Here is a 23108-nt window from a genome sequence, read left to right as displayed (position 1 = left end):
TTACTCACATCCCAGTGTCTCAGAACTGTAATGTGAACTTCGCAGGACGTGTTTTATGGTTGTAATATGTAGGATGTTTTATTTCCTCAACACTCTACTCAGTATTCATCAAAGCAAGCTCCTGTAATGCACTTTTACTTCCTTAGTTTGTCCTGTGAAATGCTGTGACTCATTTTTTGAAGAATGGATGAGTGTTTGGTGTATTTAACAAGGCCATTCTTTAACAACTCCTTGGGCAGTTCTGTCATCAGCATTTCTTTACAAAGCGTTATGAATGAAAACTTGAGTGTATCTTTTAGCTTATTTCCTTAAAAGAGGCAAGCAAATGCCAGCTGTAATTTTCTAGATGACTAACATCACATGTATCACTGTATCAGCAGAAATGCATAGATAAATTCAGTTTCTGAATGGATTTTTGATAACATTTACAAATGCAATCACATAAGTGTAATCTTCTAGTTGGGGTTCAGATTCTTAAAAATACGAGAATTGATCTGAACACGTCACCTTATGCTAATGATGCTAATGAATACCAAGAGATCTTAGCTTTCTGCAATTTAAAATTAATTAAATTTCAACATGTGGAGGTGGATCCTGAGGAACTAACTACACAACAGAATCCCCCAAAAGTGGTCATGCATACTTATCACTCACACAGCACTACAACAATATATATTTATATATATATATATATATATATATATATATATTCATTTAAAGTCAGAAAAGCAGAGAAAAGGTCCGCCTTTCTGACACAGGATTGAGACCACAGCAGATGAGGAGGTAGCAATGGTTTTCAGCAGTTCAAATTTAATACTTTGTCCCCCTTTCTCTACAGAAACCCAGGTAAAAAAAATCCCCCACTCTCATAAAATACAACAGCAGCAGTTACCAGTAAAAAAATGAAATGCAAAAAAAAAAAGAAAAAAGAAAAAAAAAGAAGAGAGAAAGCATAGAGGGGAGAAGACAGAGAGAGAGAGAGAAAGAGAGAGAAGGTAGGGACATGTTGAGGCAAGAAAGGAAAATATATTTTCTATATGTGAGGAGTGAGTCCAAAGTTCATCTTCAGACCGGGTCGGGGACAGCGAGGAATCTGGGAACTTGCTGTTGTGTTCATTCAAAATGGAGGGGAGGAGGAAAAAAAAAAAGAAAATGAGTCGAGTCCAATCCAACTAGGGGAAGGAACCAGCACTCTAAGGCAGGGATTTATTCAGGAAGGGCTTTCTCCCTCTCTGGATGAAAGAAAATCTCACTCCTCTTCAGCCTGTGTGATGCTTTTTGTCGTGTGTACAGATGAAATGTATGCGCAAGTTTGTGTATGCAACAGGTAAATTGGAAGGTGTGTCTGTCATATATATGGTCAACACGGTCGCACCTCTCACTTGCTGCAAGAGAGGTGGCATTTTTCTTTCCTTATTTCTTCATTCATTCCTTTGCTTTTCTTTTTTTCTCCCAATATCAGTCCCCGACTACCTAGTAGTCATCCAAATCAAAGAACTCATCGTCCTCTCCTTGGTACTCCATGCCCTGGAAATCCACCCTGTACCGCAAGATGCCTGAGGAACACAGAGATGATAGGTTAACAAGGGTAATATGATGGCTGGCCAGCTTATGTCATGTTTGGTTAGATCGTGGTAGCATTAAAGGAAGAATTTGTATTAGGATAAGCTAATCCCTCTTAGCTATGGGAGTGGGAGTATTTGTATCTAAAAAGCATGAATTTGTGAAATCCTCTTTTTTTTTTAAGTAGTACTTACGGAATTAAAAAACATCAAATTTACTTTTAGGCTGAGGAGAAACTGTGCAGGGAACTAATTAATTTCTTCATAAAAAAAAAAAAGTACTACCATTACATTAATTTGACGTGCTATCACCTGCTCAACATTTTAAACCCACAACGATTCCACAACTGTCCTGCTAAATGTAATGCATCACACCTGTTCATAAAGAAGGGATTCAAAGCTTTTGGATGATCAAAGTCTCTATCATACTCATGTCTACAGTACAATAACATATCAGTATAAAAAGGCCTTACCTGTAACAGGAATCCAGGTTAATTATATTTGGAAAACTGACTTATTATGCCACTGATGTCCAGTTATGACAGAGTGTTTGGCAATATGAATCTCACACGGGCCTCAATTAACAGTAAGTATCGCATATTAAGGCTGCGTATAATCTTTCCACATCGTATGCATTTATTTTTAATCAGATGTCACAGGCTTGTACTATAGCAACACTTTCAAATGTTTTGGTGGCATCTCAGCATGCTGCATTGCCACCTCCATCAAATACGTGGCAGTCAGCTTCATCACACCACAGTCTGTATGGTTGTAGCTACTGCAGTAGGGGTCCAATCACACATCACAATAAATAAAAAAATGCTTGCAGTGATCGAAGGATCAAATTATTTTGGTCAATATCTTAACGGTATTGACTACCAATATCCTCATTTGGAAGAACAGTCTTTTTTCAGTCTACCAACTGCAGTGAAAATTCAACACAATTTTAGATTTTTAATAGAGGTACTGAGTCATGGCTAAAAGAGAAACAACATTGTCAACAAAACTGTATTTTGTGGATGTATCTGTGGATGTACTTTTTCTTTTTTATCGTAAGTTAAAAAAGCCTCCTGTGGACAGGTGTTTATTTCACTACAAACACTAAACACACTGCATTTGGTCCTTGTAGATAAATTTATGTTACAGCTCTAATGCTAGTGTGATGCCCATATCAAATAAAATGAACTAACACACACTCTTTAGGATAAACAAATGTTTGAAACAACATTCAAACACTTGGAATATGAAGGATAATGTGAAACGTTACTGATCACACAGGGAATTACTAGTGCTTACCTGACTTCAAGGAAGAGGACAACAACATACAGTGCAAATACAGCTCAATAAATTGGGGTGCTTTAAATTTGTCTTCACTGTGCCTTGTTCATCATGTCTCCTGAGGAAAACTCAGAGAGGGTGGCCAAAGGACAGGAGGAAAGTGAATCAAAGAAAAAAAGAGAAGAGAACTGAACTGGGACAGTCTGTCCCCTCTACTGTATCAGAATCCATATCAAGTGGCCCAGTAACAAGTAGCGGATTTAGTTAAAGCGCAGGAGTCTGTTATTTTACACTGCTGTATATGTAAACAGTTATTTCCTAATGGTCTGACATGGCGTCTTTTACGGTGAATTAGTCACAGCCATAACCTAGTAAGTATAGGTTATAGTCTTGAGTTCATGGAGTGAAGCCAATGATTATTATTAGCCTGTGACATTCTTGTAATCATGTAGCCCTGGCTATCAATGTCTTAATTGCAGCTGATCTCAGCATAAAATAAATGTAGGTAGAGCAGCTTTCCTGAAAAGCAGCTCTTGTTTTTATTGTGACAAAAGCTGTTATGTGGCTGATAACAGAGTCTTGTTTTCCTACACTATTCCAGGTTGCAAAGATAAATAGGGGGCAGGGAATAAAAAGGAAAACTTTTCTAAGGTACTCTTTATATTTTGTCCATGGTCAATTCAGCATGGTGAAAACCTAAAACACACAGTGGCTTAAACAACAGCATCCTCACCCCCGATGCCTCCAAAGCCCTTGACGAACTGGGATCCTTCCTGGCTCTTGTCTGTGACTATCTCCAGCGTGGCTCCAAATTTCTTGTAGTTGTTAGCAAACCACTCCAGCAGTGGCATGCTCTCGATCAGCTCATGTTCCTGCCCCGTCTAGAAACACAATCAGAGTCAGGGACACGTGGCATGATGGATAATGGGTCTAACTTAGATCACAGGGACGTGCCCTTTCTTTGCAGTGCTCACCTCCTTGTCTGTGAAGTGGGACTTGTCTTTCTCTTGCTCTGGCGTCAAGTACAAAGTCTTCTCATCTGAAAACCAAAGGACGGACATTGAAATTATAGCATCATAGCATAACATTGCATCTCAGTATGTTCCTTGTTTCTCAGCAAAGGTAGATGTGATATTTGTGTACCGTTCTCTGCTCCGTTGCTCTCGGCCCCATGTACACGTAGAATGTAGCGCATGGTGTCTAAGTTCTCGTAGACTATGAGGATCTCCACTGCTCCCATCTCCAGGGCTTTGAGTGTGTCCTCTACACCAAAACAGTACTTCCCCGTGTCCTGGCTGATCTCATCAAAGTACCGCCCTGTAGAGAGGCACAACCATTAAGAAAATCTCGACCACAACAAAAGCCTTTGTTTACTTTAGCTGTCACTGGAGACGTCCAAACAAAGCTGTTCCAGTGTGTCACTAAGACAACTCACCTATGAGCTTCTTCTCCTGGATGAACTTGACATTAGAGAGGACCTCTGCTGAGAGCTCAATAGCCTGGTTGAAACCATTTTCTCCTCCATAGGAGATGTCCACCAGCTTCAAAACCTTGGCCTGTAACCTCTGTGGAAAACAAACACACACATGGGTTAAACACACTGAAGAGATACCCGCACGCAGGCACACAAGTGATATGATCAGAAGCATATCAAACTCGGCAGCTTGAGAGCTAAATCCCTGAGTCCCTAGCATGAGAGATATGGTAAAGGCTATCAAAAGAAATATGCTGACAATAATGACACATGCTGCTGGTTTTGTTTCCACCAGAGCTGTGGCAGGATATCTGTGGGGAGCAGGATATCTGTGGGAAGCTCAATCAACAGTTACCAGTGTTAGGGCCGCCTTTCCTCAGGGGTTAGTGTGCCTTAAGAACTGCTGCCATGACCTCCCAGTAGAGTCTGGGATCATTTTCAAACATTTTAGTTGTTCATCATGTAAATACTCCATCCTTTATCCAACATACTATGTACTTAATATGTTGCTCTTTACAATATCGTTTATTATTGCTTAATAATTCAAGTAAAGGTTACTAATATAATAAAAGTGTATTGGGGTGTAAGTCAACCCACAGACAAGAGCAAATTGCAGATTGCACTAAATGACGCAGTGTAAATGCTGTTTCAATGAAAGAGGGTTTTAAAACAGGGTTGAGAGACGTACTCTTCATTATGGTATGGCAGAATACAGTGTATACAAAGTTTATAAGACCTCTTAGCATTTAGAATAAACTGCTGCAAGTGAGCGAAACACAGTTAACCCACCCAACAGTCCTTTACCTACAGGGTGCACAAACTATAATTCTTTACACTAAATGAAAAGTATATCATGTTTTTATAAGAGTATTCATAATATTTATTTAGTCTATTGTATAACAAGAGTGTGTATCTTTTTTGTTTGTAGTAAATACTTAATTGTCATTGACTTTTATCAGAACCAGGGCGTCTACAGGTATCAGACACTTGAATTTAATGTTTTTTAAGACATTTTTTAAATAGTTTTAACCAAGTTTCAGACTGAACTTTCTTATTCAAGAATTGCAGTTAAGTATAAAGCTTAGAGGTATATTTACAGTCCTGCGAAGAGGTAGGTCTTATGTGGAAATACGGTTATTAATGTGAGTTACGCTAATCTATATTTTGCCAACAGGTAAGTGCAAGTATAAAGTAAAAAGACAGCATTAGTTTTAAAGATTTGTAACTTTGAGATGTGGACTTTCATGCAGGAGAGCTTGACTAATTTTAACAAAAAGAAATGAAACATAAATGAAATACGATAAAATGTTTGTGGCAATTATGACCTCACAAATTGACACTATCAGACTATTTAAAGCCTAATACTAACAATGCTGAATTCAAGACATTTTAAGACTTTTTAAAAGGGACCTGCGGACACTCTTCAGAACAGACACAAACTTACTGGGTCGAACATGTCCGACTGGCTGAGCTCGGTCTTGAAGTCGGCAGAACCAGCCAAGACCATTCCTGCCACATTAACTTTGTCATTGGACACAAAGAGCTGGACAGCCGTCTCAGCCACCTTTCTCACATAGTTATGTCTCTTCTCCATTCTCAGACGAGCAAAACGCAGAGCAGACTGCCCTCCTCTGCCTGTCAGAAACATACAGAATAAGAGACAGTCTTTAGAACGAATCTTGACAGGAAAAGAGACACAAATGAATGCTGGGTAATATTTAATCAATGCTCTAATGATCCATGCGGTGAAAATATCAAAAGTTCAGTGTTGTGTGAGTATTGTGGGTCAGTACCGTGCTTCTTGGGTAGGTCCACAGTGAACTTGTGCAGCACCTCTCTGGTGTTGCCCTGCAGTGTGCCAAACAGCGCCCCACTACCGTCGATCACAATAAAGCCAAACTTACTGTCGTCAGAGAGCAGGGCTGTCAATGCCTGTGTTAGGGGAGAGTGGTAGGAGGATGGATGATGAGAATGTGTCAGACAGCAAGTGCAAAAGACACTAAGAGAAATATATGTCTGTACATGAAAAATATTGTATGCAGACACAGAAACCAAGCAAAAGCTCTCACCTCGGTGTGGAACTTGTTGTCGCAGAGGTACAGGGAGGTGTTGATTGGCTTAAAAGGCTCAAAGTCGATATTGACTTTCTTCTCCTTGCCTTCCTCTGTCACAATGGTGCCACAGTACACGACCAAACCGTTGGGTGGCACTGGCAAGAGAGAAATATCAGAGGCCAAAAGATTAGACGAACATCAGGTTTTTGTACAGACAGATAAACAATGTACTGTTTCTGGAAGGGAGGCCAGCGTCATCAAGCTTTCTCAATCATGTGACTGCACATGTTGTAAGTTTTGAAAGGTCGCACATTACTGTGACAAAATGTCCAAAGTGTTTTCCTTGGAGTGTTTTTCTATTATGATGTGAAGTATGCTCTGACATTGTAACGCCGGGTAATACACACTCTTGTCCTGTGCTTATAGTGGCCTACTTTACAATTCAAAGCTATAACCACAACACTATGTGCTAGTTAAACATTGCCCTCTCATTTATTAGCTGGTTGAAAGCTGGAGGGAGGTGAATAATACACCATACACACTGCCAGTAAACTCTAAAAAAAAACCTACATGCTGACAAAGAAGTTGTACAATTACATTTATATGATGTCCACTTCAGTCTAGACCTACTGTAACTGACAGCCTATTTGTTTAGAAACCTGCAGCTATTGTCAAAGCCACTGAAATAATATATTTGCATCAGTAACATCTGACTAAATGTTAATCAAACGCTAGCTCTGGCCTTTAGTGGGAACATGAGGTTATTTTTGTCTGAAGGCGTCCTGATAGCTGCCCCTGGAAAAACAAAGTCCCACACTGAAGTCAGCAGGGTTATACTTGGATTTTCACAGCAACACATACCCTTGTTGTAGAGTTTTAGTCTTTGCTGTACAGAGGTGATGGCCCCGAGCACAGAGAGCCGGTTGACTCGACTCTTAATGTTGGAAGCAGTGCCAAACTCATCAGCCAACATCTTGGCCACTCTAGATATCTGGTCCTTGGGAGGGATGATCAGTGAGATCATACTGGTGCCATTACTAGAAAGACAGAGAGCATTTAATGTCAGTGCTTACATAAACACTGAGGCATACATTCAGACAAGATGCTATAGAATGCAGTGTCTAATAACTTAACGCTGTGACAATGTGATTCATATCTATGTCAAAAGGACAACTGCGTGATAGGTGCTATAACTATAATCAACTTTGACCTGTTTATTTTATTACTTTCAAGATAACACAGCCTCTTACTCTCATCTCATTTTGTAAACACAACCTTCCCTTGCAAAATAATCACCTTGTCAAGGTCTGAGAGGTTGAGGGACAAACAGGGTGGGCTTTCAGTTACACAATATACAATATCTGCCCTTGAAGCTGAGGACTGTTTCACTTCCACTACTCCACACTCTCGCACCGTTCACTGCCAGTCAAAAGACAAAGCATACCAGTACAGGCTGACACTGCACACACACACAAACACACGGGCAGGTAGCAGCAGCTGGATGAATATAGGGCAAACGGTCAACTGTGTGTGACATGGCAGGCGGTGGAGCACAGGACAGCAGATTCTGCGCAACACTAGACGGCAAGCTGTCGCAGAGCAAGCTACAAGCCAGTATAGCAACACCCACATTTCACATGTCGTGTTTGATAATTCAAGCAGGCCACGATGGCCCTGCCGGCAAGCAACTGATTTCTATACAACTGACCATTTTGTAGCCAGTACAGTGTTAGTGTAACGCTAAGCAGCCCGTCTGCCATACGGTAACTTAGTTGACTCTTGGGGGAATTAATAAGCTGTCATATATTCTACATGTAAAACGGTCAGGCTAACGCCATTTGACGCTGTGGAAATAGTCTAGCATATGGAAGTCCAACTGTAAGCTAGCCGGCCTTCCTCTCTCATCAACGTGCTTTCTTGTTAAAGACACCCATGGCGGCCTCTTTCCAGAGATGACGTCTGTTAGCGGTTCTCATTAGCAGCACAGCTAACATCACCGTTACAATCTTTACAACCTTTACAGGACCCGAGGCAACATGCTCCGCAATGTCACCCGTGTCACAGACTAACAAAAACTCATTTTCTTCCATATTAACTTTACGGTTCCGACCTCCAGACAGACGAAATGCGACAGCAGTTAGCGGTTAGCAGTTAGTGAGCTAGCAGCAAAAGCTACGGTAAGCGGGGTTAGCTATGCTAAGCTAACCACTCCCAAATTCGGCCCCACTTATCCGATCTCCAGCTGTTGCGGCGGTCAACATTCACACCATCACCTAAAGCCACAGGCCCGTGTACAGGTGGGCCCCGCCGCTACATCCACTCACAGCCCAAATCGATTTCTTACCCACGGGCAGCTTCCAAACTTTTGATCAGCTTCTTGATTTTCCATATCTCCACGTTCCTGTCCGCCGCGCTGGGGTCGTCCGCCATCTTTCTGCTGTAATCGCTTCAGCACCTGAAAAGACGTGAAAATGAAGAGCAAAACATATGCGTTAAACCGGCGAGTTAAGAGATTGACCGACATTCACAGTCTTAATAGGCTGGCAAAATATTTGTCCTAACCAGCTGGGATAGATACCTCTCCAACCTAGTGGCGCGGTGTCCGTTAAGGCACCTGACCAGTACTGGCAGCTGGGCTGACCGTGAGGGAAAGACCCTGCCCGGGTTGTGTCTCTCAGTACAGTGCGCGGAGAATATCAGGCCTACAGTCTGCCAGGCCCTAGAGTCCACCCTGTTCTTATCTAATACGACCTACTTTCCCCTCTGTTCGCCTGGAAACCAACTGTCAGCTTTTAAGACGTTGAGTGTATTTCAGTATAAATGGAGCCGGTACGGTACCTGCCTCGGACAACGCCGCTCCGCTCCGCTATCTGTCCGCTGCGCTACGTCGAGTCGGTGGTCCGAGGAGTGACGTTGCCTTCCCGACCGGTGTCTCTCTCCTCCACACGCTGCGCGTGGTGCTAACGACGGGGCTCACATGTGGGAGGTGGTTTGAATTGTGGCGTTTACTTCCTGGAAACCACATAGAAACCAATAACAGCACGTAGCTACTACGTCAATCATAAATACCAAAACTAATATTGGACGGAAGCAAAAAACATCATTAAAGCTGGGTGGGAGTCTGTAACTGAGGATCATGGGAGTTGTAGTTAGTGCGATGTGAGTCCAATACTTTAGCAAGACTAGCATATTCATTTTAACAGTTACCTTTATAAGTTGCGTTTAAGTGCCATGTGTATACGTGTGTGTGTATAAATGTGGATGTATGTCTTGCATACAGTTATGATGCGGTGAATAATGTATTCATACACTCGTGTATTATGGGGTGCTGTGTACAGACTGTGGCAACAAATGTCCTTGTAAAGATACAGTAAAAAAATCTATCTATATATTAGTATATTAGAGTTAGTATTTTGAGCTAAAGACTTCTTTGTCAGTGTCATTAGTCTACTTATTATGTGTGTTTTTCATATATATTTACTGTGAAGAGTGACATCTGCTGGCCATTTTGGAAACATGTTTGCCAGATAAACTTGGTCTCAGTCAGAAAAGCACATAAGCTGTGGTCAGCTTGCTCTTTCACTTTTCTTTCTTGCACATTTCCTCTGTAAAAATACATTTTCTGGATAGGATGTTTGACCTCACTTTGCACAATCCTGCTGATAACTTTAGTTTTGACAAGGCAAACACCTCAGCTCTCATTGGACTTAAACACTGTCCAATGGGAGACACATTTATCCTTCAAAAACCAGCGGTGGGTAATCTGAGGGCTGAAGGATAAACTGTCTGTAGTGACTCAGTTTTCTGACATACTCAGCAGTTGATGGTCTCATGACAATTCAAGAAAAAACAATCCAGCAGAAGTTACTTTTAGATGTTATTCTTCTTAAAACTTAACTCTAACACCCACCCACCTACTCTACACCACTATTTCTGTTGCAACAAGTGTCCTAAATGTTACACTTGTGTGTTTCCCTCAGTATATCCAGGTTAGCAGGGTTTAGCCCTCCTTTTAGCCCATGAGTCTTCAATGTGGCTTTCAAACTGCTGAGTGGGCTCTTTCAAGCCAGAGAAAGGTCATCTGTCCAATTAGTATGACTGGTGGTATCGTAGCCTTTAAAAAAAAATCTAGCTGGGTGTTTCAACCCAAGCCGCTCAGTGATCCAATTACCCTCTGTTGTTGAGGTTGATGATGCAGATGCAAATTATTGGGTGAGATGCAGGGTGAGTTATGTGTAAGCCTAAGATTGCAGTGTGAGTTAGGTTTAAGTATAGTGTGGCGCTTATTAAGGGTTATAGGTCGCTCCGTAACACAGCAATTAACTGCAGAGCCTTCTGTGGATGTGGTGGGTCATATTTAGGGAGATGTATCAGTTTGTTTTTCACTCTTAGAATATTTGGTTTTGGTTTAAACCCAGAACATCAAAAAATCTGATGTAAAAAAAAAAAATTTCAACTAAAAGGTTTCTGTCCACATGCTACATATGTGTTGTGGTTGTAGACTTTGTCATCTGCTGATTATAAAAATTAAGACGCAAATGTGGATGGCATTTGTTGGGTATCTACGTACAAGACACTAAGTCTGACATATTTCCCTCTCTGATGGAGGATCTACACAGAAGCAACCTACATTCTTTCTTTGGCCTATTCACATTTACACCACTAGATGACAGCATTGCTTTAAGGACAAATTAATGTCTTCTTCAGTATCTGGTTTGTTGATGAAGGAGCACCATCTCCCTGGAGCTTCTCTTTCTTGCACTGGGACACTCAGAAGTCAGGTCTTGTTTTGTGTTTGTTGTACTAATTGTGGCATGCAGTTTGTTAGACTTTATTAGGCTGCCATATGCTGGATATTAGTCAGAGTCTTTAGTGGATTGTGATTGTTTCTATCAGAGCAAACATCTGTTTGTGCATGAAGCAATAAGCCCAAGGATTATCTCTGTGGTATTTACCCATCTCTGGTGAACTTGAGGAGTGGGAGGAGAGTGGAGCTGCTGCTGCTGCTTCTGTCTGGGTTTGACACTCACTGGATAGCTACATCATTTAGAAAAAGTGATCTAGCAGTTTGTGCAACTGACTGCCTCCAAAATTGTCCGGCACTGGTATCAGCGCCAATTCATCACCATCTGTCGACCATCAGAGCTGTAATGATCTGTCGCTTGGAAATGGATGGCGCTCGCTGTGCTGCGGATGGGAGCCGCCCTGGCCGGGGTCGCTATTCCTCATTTCACCTGGTCGTCACACATGAGCATTCAGATGAGCAGAGGAGGTTGACAGGTTGTTGAATCCTCAGCATTCCAGCTAAATAAGACATTGAATTTGTTATCATAGTGGGGAATATAATCAGCATGTATGAGGTGTTACATCAGGGATTCATTGCCTGTGGCTTAATTTTTAGATCTAAAACATTTTCACAATCCCAATTTCAAGAGTTTTGAGAGTTCAAACAGACATTGAAACAATATTCAAAACCTGTCTGATGTTTTTCAATCAAAAGTGTAGCAGATAAATCATGATTGTCTTTTATCAAAAGATAACTGTTTTCCCATCATCTCAACTTAATTGCCTCATTTTCTTTTTAATTATTTCTTTGCACACAGTACAAGCAGAGGTGGGTCCAAGTCATTGTTTTTCAAGTCACGACTAAGTCTTAAGTCTTTGCACTCAAGTCCCAAGTCAAGACAGGCAAGTCCAGAGTCAAGTCCCAAGTCCTAAACAAGTCATAATGTGTTCTTCACCAAATGTTATGCCACTTTAACATCAAAGTAGTAATATATTACATTTGTATAATCATAAATGCTTTTAGCACTGATATTGCAGCATATAGAGATATTAACCAGTATCACAACAGATTTTTTAAACCTGTTCTGTGTTGTTGTATTTAACTCATATCCTACTGGAAAAACATCTTTAACTTTCTCCTCCCAAATTTGTCGGACATTTTCTGTAACACTACTCTTCCTTATATGTTGTTGCTTTTTCAGGTAAATTAATTGATTTGTGGCAGTTTTCAAAATAACTTTTTAGTCTCTGGACTTGTGGGAGGGTATAAACAATTGTCAAGTCATAAAGCCCAAGTCCAAGTGAAGTCACGAGTCATTGGTGTTAAAGTGAAGTTTCAAGTCTTTTTTGATTTTGTTAAATCATCAAAGTTGTGACTCAAGTCTCACTTGAATCCAAGACGTATGACTCAGGTCCACAGCTGTCTAACAGCTACCTACCAGAATGTTCAAAAGCATATCTGACTTAATCATTTTTACACTGTTAAATGCATTTCATTTGATCTTTTATTGAACTGCTTTTGTCTTTATGCATTGACATTCAGTCAGTTTTACGGCCTTGACTAGAAAATAACAAGATTTTTCTTTAACTGTGTCTTTTAGTATTTGCAATGACACATAAAAGAAAGCTGAAGTTCCTGACACTACTTAAAGTCTTAAAACTGCACTGTATGTAACTCTGGAGAAAGATAGTTGATTGTTGAGCCTTATTCTTAGGTTGTGAAACACAATGTTTCAGTGGTTGGTGGTTTGGTCCACCTACCAACCCAGAGCGTCAGTATTTGACCATCTTTCTCTAGAGTAACATTTAGCTGTAGCCTCTAAATTAAAATTCTTACTGAGGACAGGTACTTATTAGGTGGATTCATTTGGTGCAGCCCAATGTATTCTATTACAGTCTCAGTGCAACACTTTTAACACTTTGAAACCTGGCACAACATTACTGTTTTTGTGCTGCTTCCAGACACCATTTGCAAGTATTTAAACCTTTGAGCCATGAGCAAATTGGTGCGAAAAAAAAGGCAATGAGCAACTTGGTATGAAACGCCCCACAGATTGCAAATAAAATTAAAAAAATCATAATCTAAAAAAAAACAAAAACAAAAGAAAAGCTAAGGAAAAACAATATTTATGATACTAATAATTATTATTATATTTTAAAATTATGTTACAGAGTTATACTTTTTAAGCACTCTTTTCAGGTCATTTCCTCTCTTTTCTTTGTTACTAATTTTCTTGTTTTTAATTTTCTCTTTTCACCAATTTCTTGTGAATTTTTTGGGTCATCTTCTTTCATTGCTCATTGCCTTCTTCCCATGTTTTTAAATGAAGTCAAAACAATTTGCTCAGGTTTCACAGAGTTAATAGAAGAGTTTGGTTTCTGTACATATCTTATAAACTAAAAAAATCATCTCCAAAGAATGCTGAATTTTCTTACATGAATTCTTCTGAGAACACTGTATATGGCTTGTTGTGTAGTGTCTCACACCATGCACTGTATTGTATTAAGAAATACCCTATGCAGGTAATGATGTCATAGTAAAAGTGACTAATAGTCTGTGTCGTAATAGTCATCAGGCCATAAGAAGACAGCACTCTGTGTGTGTGTGTGTGTGTGTATATGTGTGTGTGTTGTGTACATAGGTATTAATGTGCGAGAGTTATGGAGAGCGTGACCCAAAACAGATGCCACTGGGTTCACAGGGCTCTCTTCCCCCATCTGTTGCCATCTGCTTAAGTAGCGTTGAGTGGAGAGAAGGATGAGTGAAGGTGGGACTCTCAGGGGTATTCAAGGACACAGTCTTGCTTGTCATCACTGAGAAATGTGAGTAGGGTAAAAAGACGGAGGGGGTGAGGATGCATCCATTCAGACGCTTCCAGAGTGTTACATAATCAGGGATACAGTACATAAACACATTGACATGGAGGTTGTGAAAGAGAGGGCCAACATCCCAGACCTATAAAAGTTAGTCAAAAACAAATGACTCAAAAGACATTAAACAAAATAAAGCTCTGGTACCTGTGTCCCTGTAACCCTACCGTCATTGACATGTTAACGCTTTGATGCTTCCCGTCCTATGACAACTCCATTCGCCCCTCAGTGTGTGCAGCGCAGCGCTCGACACACACGAGGAAACCTTTGAACTCCTCAGAGGGAATTAAGCAGCACTTATTCTCTGCTGACTAGCAAATCTGTGACTCAGTGTGTCTCTCAAGCCTTTCTCTGTCCTCCCCAGTGAAAAGAGGATCATAATCGTCAGCACTTCAATAGCTTGCTTATGACTTAAACCAATCTTCTTAGCACGTGCTGTATGGCTATGTGAATGTACAACTGTGTGTCTGCCAGCCATTTGCTGCACCACTGTGAGGTTTTGGTTCTGGGACAAGTGCAAAGATTGGGGATTGCAGCAGCAGGGGTGTTTTGGGTGCGAGTATGTTTTTCTTTGGCAAATCTCAGAGTTGACATTCTTGTCACATCCCTGGCTCTCTTACTGCTCTCCAAAGAGGCAGAAGGAGATTTACGGATCTGCGTCCTAATATTAAGTGGATTAATCAGGAATGGAGAGTCGAGGTTGTCATAAATATAAATGAGGTCTTTTGAGGCATAGGGCGAGACACGCTTCATGTCCACACAGTGTAGGCTATTAGGAGTTTATCAGTGCAGTGGATTAAGACCAATAACCTCAATTTAGAGGCCAAGACACACAGTCAATCTTAATGATGCATTGGAAAGGGGTTAAACCCAAAGGTAATATGGACCAGCAGGCTTGCCTACACCACTCACTGACCCAAGGCATAATCCAATTGTCTTTCACGCCTCAGGAAGCGAGGAGTTCAGTGTATTTTGCAGAGAAAGTTAGCTTTTTATAACATTTTTTCTTGCCTCGTTTTCTGCTACTGTAACGCAGACTAGTAAATATGAAAATAAAAGCAGAATTGCTGGAGTAAACAATGCACTACCTGTCAATGTTAGCCTGGAGGATAGTGCTGTGTTGCAGCCAACACATCCAGTTGATAAAGCCTGGATGCCACCCATCACTCCCCAAGGAGAGATTACCAGATGCTCCCATCAATCTTACATCTTTCCCAGGGCCTGATGGTATATCCTCTTTGCCAGCAAACTATATTGGAGAGACAGAGTGAATGTACACATTTGTACATGCAGAAAAACATAATTTGTGGATGCAAAAAACTACCAAATGCAGCTGTTCTGGAACATCTGTTCCCTCAACGCCTGCCACACACATAAACGCTGCAGTTCATCTGATGGCTACGTTCCTTTGCCTCTTGGCGCAATTAACACAGAAGAAGAACGAAGAGGATCATGTAAGTTGTGCTGAATTACTACAAATTAGTTTGGTGCTATTTTCGGATTAATCCATACCGTTAACTGTGTTAGTATCTCTGCACCAGCTTCGCTGCAGGTCTTGGCTGTCACTCCCTGAGAAAATCAAGTTTTCATACCAGTGAATCTAGTGCATGCAGTAATCCACGCCATCGCTCATGCAGCGCAGCTTTAAACCAGTCTGAAATCATTATATCAGAGCCACCACCATGAAAACCTCACAGATAGATGGGAAGAGGGGATGAAACAGTGGAGAAAGATGGTGGAAAATTGATTTTCTTCGAGCTGCATTAATCAAATTGACTACAGAAAGGGCATTATCAGTACAATGGATTTAATACAGCGTATTAAATGAAGACAAAGGCGTGTCTGCTGAGGTGAGCTCACTTTGAGTGATGATGATTGGAATGATTAAACGTTGATGACATTTCGATGACATGCATACATCTCAGAGTGGAGTTATTTGTAAAAAACTCCTCTCCATACATTACTCACACTCACACTCACCCAAAGTGTACATGAATAATTTTGTGGGTAATATTCTGAAATCATTTTTAAGCTGCAGCTGTGTTTTTGTGGGAATGTGCTCAAGTCAACGTAAGCAACTGAAGTACATGTGTGTGTGTGTGTGTGTACGTCTGCTCTGGCGCATGCAAAAGTGTCAGCTGTACAGTGTGTGCGTGTGTGTGTGTGTGTGTGTGTGTGTGTGTGTGTGTCTGCTGCTGGCACATGCAGTCGTCCGTCGCTGAAATGAGGACACTGAACAGACAGCATGGGACAGAGAGACTCAAATTTATTCATTGTGGAACACTGTGGAACAGTCACAGTAAAACCAAAACATTTTCAGCTCATAATACGACCATTTCATCCGAATTTTAAAGCTGTTGCCTGGAAAACATATTCACAAAGCTTGCATGAAGAATGACAGAGATTTCTTTTTACAAGGGGAAAATTAAACATTAAAATAGGTAAACATTTGCAAAAGTGCTGATTTAGTACTGTATTTGTAATTCTTTTTGTGTATCATTGTGAGTGTTCACATTTGTGTGAGCTTACAGCCCCGGGCAGCAGCACCTCATGGCACCAGGGTACGACAACAGCCAGACAGGATATGGTGGCTCACCGACGACATCCTGAAAGGGAAACAGGGAAGACCAGTCTGTAAATCTCAGAGATGATTAAATGGAATATAACAGCGAGAGAGGGGGTTATACTCATTTGCTATATTTGTCTTAATGAATCAATATCTCACATTAAAAACACAAAGAAAAATTGATGGCTCTGAAGCAGAGAAAAAGGAGCGCCTTGTACTAGAAGTCAGTGAGCCCTGTGTGAAAGTGAAGATTGAGTGAAGCAGAAAGAGAAAGCTCCACGGGAGGGAGACAAAAGCACCACATAGTTAAGAATAGGGGGGGGGCGTAAAATAGAGAGGTGGGCAGTTAATTTATTGTAAACAAGCTATATGACTGTTATTAAAATTATGTAGGAGAACCTTAATTCTGATCGATTGACAGAAGGGTTGAGAGCAACCCTGCTGAGTGACAATTAGATTTCGTTATATTCTAGGTTTACCAACACTAATGGCTACTACTGTAAAATTTAAATGCAGGCAATATTGTTGCCATTAGCCAATTAATTTATGACACGTACAAATTATTTATGATTTATGTGTAATTTGTGTTGCAGGCTACTGGAATAATTTTATTAAACAAGCACTGTTTCCCTGCTTGAGTAGGGAATGCATTTATATAGCACTGTTAAGCAAAGCACTTTCCAATTTGGTAGCACAAACCTTGAATAGTTCAAACTCAAGCTGTTTGGGGTTCATTGTCATGTTCAAGGACACTTAAACACATGGTCAGGAGAAACCAGGGACTGAACAACCAGCCCTGTGATAAGTGGTCGACGTGCTGAGCCACAGCCGAGGAGTTCAAATAAAATATTTCAGTACGTTTTCAGTCTGTCACCAGTGATGAGATACTCATCCAAATACATTTGCTATCAGCAGACACATGTTTATAGCTGTAGCTACACTGGCAACCAGGTCTCACCCCCAATGTGTCAAATACTGATGCTTGGTCAGTGGCCTGTCAGCACTGGCCAACACACAGAGCCACCCCATAGTGGTAGTATAAAATGACACTTGCAGCGGCATTTGTCGACACTTCAGGCAACTACAGTAGTAAAGAGCAAGAAAGTACTGCAAAGGCGGGTAGGAGGGGAGGTGGATGTGTCAAACAAACTCTGGACCTTTTAACCACTGTTATTTCTCCTGCATAAATCTAACCAATCCAAGCAACAAAGGCCACAAGTACTAGCCAATCATAGGGAGAGTAAGGCGGGTCTTGCCTTTGAAACGCAAATTTCTTCACCTGGGAGCCCACTGTTGTGTCCAGTGTGAAACCAAAAGTCAGTAGTTATTTTAATACTGACGTAGTTTGCTAGCATGTTTAGCTGACTATGCTTATGATGTATGTCACATGATATTGTAATATGTTAGTCACAAGCGTACTTATTTTAAGCCAAACTATGAAAAACTAACCATGTGCTGCTACTGCCTAAACCTGACCAAATTCGTTTGATGCCTAAACCTAAGGTAGTAAACCTGAAAACAAGTTACTTACTTATGTTCTCAGTTTATTCTGAAATAGATTTACTGCCTCACGGTTGTGTACCTCCGTGAGCCAGTCAAGTAAGGTTACAGACTCATATGTAGCCATGGCAGTAGACAATGCTTCAAATATGGATGTTGCTGCAAAGAGGCTACAAATTCTAAAACATGGCTGCCTCAGACACATCTTCATCCCAGCAGCACAGAAGATCTGTACAATTAGCAAAGTTTCAAGATTAGTGTCACCATATCAACATCCCACCAAATGTCTCCCCTTCTGTTCCTGAGTTATGACATTGAATAATGATCAGAAAAGTATCTTGAAACCTAACACCTTATTTATAGCATTCTAATAATTTTTAACGACTATATGAACTCAAATATTCATGAATATATGACAGGCACATTCAAAAAACCCATCTCAACTAAACATGTCTCTGAGACAGTTAAAACAGTGAACTTCCCAACACACTGCTAAAGATAGCAATTTACATCCTGCAGTGTTTTTTACAGCTGGATCTTGTAAGATATGTTGGTTAGATATGATTGAACCCACGGAGACAAATGTGAAAATGTGATTATGATTCTGTTAGCAGACTCCAGATAGAGACTTGAACTTGCTCAGTTAAACTCAGAGGCAACAAGCATCAGACTTCTTCAAACAAGCCTTGTTACTGTTTCAGATTCGTCTCTGACACACTGGTGCAGTTTTTGTGCCTCTATTTGTGAAGCTGACAGATAAACACTGTTTGTTATTTACCCTTTAGGTCCCTGTAAATACTGCTGTTTTTCAAAGAGGTCAAATTTGGTGGCAGACTGTGTTGTTTTTAAGGATTTCAGCCTGAACATAAATTGGGGGGGAAAGCTAGTGTTCCATTGGATTCTGTTCTTTTTTTAACAACTGAATGAAGGTAGCAGCGGTGCACTGCTCTACATGTCGTGCAATCAGCATTGTGATATTTCTGTCAAGACATCCCCTCTGAGCTTTGGAGAAAAAGAAATAAGCCATATCACTGTGATGGCAGCGATGGACTCGAGCAGCAAAAATATAAATTATCATCCCTCTGTATTTTGCAAGCCATATGTACAACTTGACCTGAACGTCCCAATGTCAGTGACCGTGAAAAAACGCATCTTAAATCTTTGTCTTTCTTAGACTTGCTCCATCATTCAAGACCCCTAATATGAAAAAATTACAAGCATCTCACAGCCTGGGAGTGTGACAGTGATGCACCAACACTGTAGATCCCTAAAAGGAGCCCGGTGGTGAAATACACAAGACAGTGAATATCTGATGGAGAGACAGAAAACATAAACCAGAATCTGGCCTTCCTGGAGGAAACATGTAATATTTATGACCATACGTACAGTAGGCTAATATTTTTGGCCCTTACAGACTGAGACCTGAGGATCTGACCCTGACACACAGTCACAGGGAGGAAAAATCTGAACAAATAAAAGTCAGCGAGAGAACAGAAAGTCCCTGTCACATCACATTTTGAGTTTAAGCAGGGTTTAGAGACAAGAGAAAGTGATTTCTCTTGAAATATAAAACAGTCTGTAAAAAGTTACAACTGTTGATTTAGAGGGCACATGACTCCAGAGACATTTAGGCAAAAATTAATTATCAAATCAAAAAGGTGGATTAATGCCAAGATACAATGAGACCCAAAGCACACTTATTAAATGGCAGCTGGTTCTGCAGTGACGTCCCAGCTGAGTTTGAGTCTAAATGCATTTTTAAAACAATTTCTTATCACAGGTAAGACTCTGTGTGTACATTTAGAAAATATGATGAGTTTAATTCAGCAAATGTTAGAATGGAAAAATCAGTCAATCATTTGTTTGTCACATATGTTATACACATCAGCTCCTCCCTTAACTCATGCTCTCTAATTTAATCCTTTTTTGCATCGTCTTACATTGTTGGCTGCTGCTTCATAATTTGTCCATGTTTCTGGTTGTGGAAAGATTGAATTGTCCACACATCCTCCCGAACATGGGCAGCACCGCTCTGTAGCCACCTCTGAACGCCATATAACAGTGATCCACAGCAGGAACGGGACAGCACCTCACATTCCCACCGTCACACCAGTCCTTATTCACCGTAAAGCACAGACCTCCTCTCCCTCTCTCACCAGAGTCCTCTGCTCTGTCAGATTGGCATATAGAGAAGAGCATCCTGGTCGAATGGCGCTGTTCAGAATTAAGCCTGTGTTTTGGTGGCTCAAAGGATATTATACTTCCTGGTATCCTGTTGGAAACTAATGAGGCACGGAGTTCATCCAATTTATTTTCAACACCTGTACAATGGCTAACAGGATGCTAGTTTAACTGGCGCCATCTTCTCCATCTTTTTCAATGTTTACTGATGTTTACATTTGAAAACCTTAACCTACGGCATGGACGTATAAAGAAACCTGGATACAGCATTGAAGACGGGCCCCCCTTTATTCCTATGAAAGTTGCTCAGTGGCCCTATTTCTGTGGTATGAAATCCCCCGGATGTTCAGCACTTTAGGCCCCATAGAGAGTGCAGCCGAGTAGCTAACCGCCGTCTGCCGAATGGCTTACTTCCAGTTTTGCACCAAGGAAACTATGATATTTTATGGTTTCCTTGTTTAGCGCTCCATTAACTTGATTGGAGATCAAACGATTTAACAACACAGCTCTCCTAGACTTTAGAAATGTTATCAGACCGAATGGATTGAATCCTGATAGTGAAATGAGTCATTTTGCTGGGATTGTGATGCTCAAAAAATTAATTCATTGATTAACAGATGTCTCTTTCAAAAGGTAGGTGAAGTGTGGCTGACCTCAAAAATCCTTAGTTTATACAGCAGGAAGAGCCTTTGTGGTGTCTTTTTGTAAATGCTTTCTACATGATCCGTGACGGTGAAAGACAGTCCAACACAGTCCCTTGGTACTTAGAGGAGCTCACTTGTGCCACCTCCTGGCCTTCAACTGTAACTGACATAAATAAACAGTTTGACTGGTTGTTCTTTTCAATATTTAGACACATTTGTCTTGTGTTTGGGTTATATTTAACAGAGGAAGACTGTCATCAAACCACCTTATGAGTTCTGTAACAGTATTAGTGTACTTGTTTAATGATTGTACATTGGTAAGGCATGTCACATTACATCTGCAATAGGTCCCTGTGGGACTCTCCGGTGTTTAAGACAAGAATTTTCTACCTTAACTTTTGAAGTTGGTTTTGTAAGAATTCTTTTATCCAACAAAAGATGCAATAGATCTGTATTAACACTAACAACGCAGAGGAGGAGTCCATAAATAAAATCCTTGTGCAGGCTTTTAGCTTATCCAGGTGTTCAGTTATGATCTTTTTTGCTTGCCATGACATGTTTTGGGATTTGCTTACTGGCTCTTTATGGACTTTATGGACTGTTTCAAAAAGAGACTCTTCTAAAATAGTGTCAACTCATCATCTGACTGAAATATTACTAAGCACCATGAAGTTTGTGGACCCGATAAAATGGCTTCAAATGTGCGCTGAGAGTGCAGAGGTCCCTGGATGGTTAATGGTAGAGTAGATGGGGCAGAGGTACCAGACACATCCAGATCCATCCTCCCTCTCCAGATCTTCATCGTCCTCAATAGCTCCTCTGGGGTGGTCCGTTGCCTCACTCATTTTGTTTGCCTCCTTCTATTGGTCAACAAAGAGAATGACATCATCCCTGCTGCTAAAATCCTCTGATGTGTCCAGCTGCTCATCTGAAGAGAGATAAACACAGACAATAACACCTGAACTTACAAAGAGGCTGGCAGATTGCCTTTGATTGTTTGGTGTTTTTTTTTTATGTTATAGCCCATAATATAACCCCTCATCATCTCAGGGGGGAAACAGATATGAGAGTTGGAGCTCAGAGGTAAAGAAGAACACCAAACAAACACGCACATGCAGGGGGTAGAGAAAATAACAGGAACACCTGAATGAAAAACAATCCAACATAAAAGCACCACAAACTACAGCCTGAAAACTTTTCTGGCAACAAAAATGCGATGTAATGATGCCTCGAGGCTGTTATGTATTCACTTGTATTATAATGTGAAGTATTCCTGCTGTTTTGTTTATTTCAGAGTTAGGAAGCACTTAGTTCCTATTATTATGTAATATATAATAATTAATAAGATTTAATATGCTTTTAGGCCTGAATATGAAAATTAGCACGCCACTAAACAAACATACACTCAAGAGATTCCCTAGTAGATATATATTATTTTATTTAACAACAAATCAAATGGCTCACCATAATATGAATCTAAACCCTAGACTACTACTAACGAAAAGTCAGCAGGCTTTTGCAGTCAAGGTCCCTCAGCTCTGGAGCTCCCTGCCTGAGGGTCTGAGGTTTGGAGAATCAGTGACATCTTTTAAATCATTTCTCAAAACTTCTTTATTTTCTTAAATTTTAAGCCTTTACTTTTATTGTTTTTTGTTTATTTGCACACACAAACTGTATAAAAAAAGGAAGAAAAAAATTAATTAATGTGTTTGGAAAAGAAAAGTAGACACAATATCTTTAATTTCCTTGAGCACACTTACATTTTCAACATGTCTTATTTAATTATTATTATTATTATTATTACTGTTTTTGTTTTTATCTGATTTGCCATTTGGTATTACGTTCTTTTATTAATATTTTTAATATTTTTATTTTTAATATTTTATTATTAATATTTGTTCAATTGTATTTGCCTCAGTGCAGTATCCGGGAAGTTAATTTGTTTCATTGTTCGTATTTATTTTTATTGTTGGGGTCCATTTTTATTTTAGTCCATTTATTCTCTGTATTACCTAAATGGTCTGATTTTATTTGCCTTAGTCCTGAAATGTTTAAAATCCTGGTTCAAACATGTAACACACTTTGTAACTTTGATTTGAGAAGTGCTTTATTAACAAAGTTTATTATTACATTATTATATTGACTGCAGTCTCTTGTAATTTCATTTTATGGTTCTGGTTTAGCTCTCCCAGC

The 23108-nt window shown here is 40.3% G+C and overlaps 1 protein-coding gene across 2 annotated transcripts; it reads right to left on the bottom strand.

Moving 5' to 3' along the window:
• Positions 1 to 790: 790 nt before the first annotated feature.
• On the bottom strand, positions 791 to 9343 carry etf1a (eukaryotic translation termination factor 1a). 2 transcript variants are annotated; one of them, XM_033633514.2, is made up of 11 exons: positions 9207 to 9343; positions 8713 to 8823; positions 7230 to 7405; positions 6384 to 6523; positions 6108 to 6246; positions 5759 to 5949; positions 4276 to 4405; positions 3984 to 4157; positions 3815 to 3879; positions 3574 to 3721; positions 791 to 1556 (listed from the first exon to the last, which is right to left on the bottom strand). In XM_033633514.2, exons 2-11 carry the CDS (start codon positions 8796 to 8798, stop codon positions 1474 to 1476), a joined length of 1332 nt encoding a protein of 443 aa, XP_033489405.2. In that variant the 5' UTR covers positions 8799 to 8823; positions 9207 to 9343; the 3' UTR covers positions 791 to 1473. The 2 variants fall into 2 exon arrangements, with proteins under 2 accessions (XP_033489405.2, XP_078025458.1); XM_078169332.1 differs by lacking the exon at positions 9207 to 9343 and adding an exon at positions 8947 to 9085.
• Between the last annotated feature and the right edge of the window lie 13765 nt (positions 9344 to 23108).

The sequence above is a fragment of the Epinephelus lanceolatus genome, chromosome 7 (genome assembly GCF_041903045.1).
Source record: "Epinephelus lanceolatus isolate andai-2023 chromosome 7, ASM4190304v1, whole genome shotgun sequence".
NCBI lineage: Eukaryota > Metazoa > Chordata > Actinopteri > Perciformes > Serranidae > Epinephelus > Epinephelus lanceolatus.
The sequence above is the reverse complement of the archived record's forward strand: the minus strand, read 5'-3'. Positions and strand labels throughout refer to the sequence as shown.

Coding starts and splice junctions, on each gene's coding strand:
- etf1a (XM_033633514.2), bottom strand. CDS start 8,798: ATGGCGGACGACCCCAGCGCGGCGGACAGGAACGTGGAGATATGGAAA. Junction 6,247..6,383: donor ACAACAAGTTCCACACCGAG/GTGAGAGCTTTT, acceptor CCCCTAACACAG/GCATTGACAGCCCTGCTCTC. Junction 3,880..3,983: donor GAGCAACGGAGCAGAGAACG/GTACACAAATAT, acceptor TTTGGTTTTCAG/ATGAGAAGACTTTGTACTTG.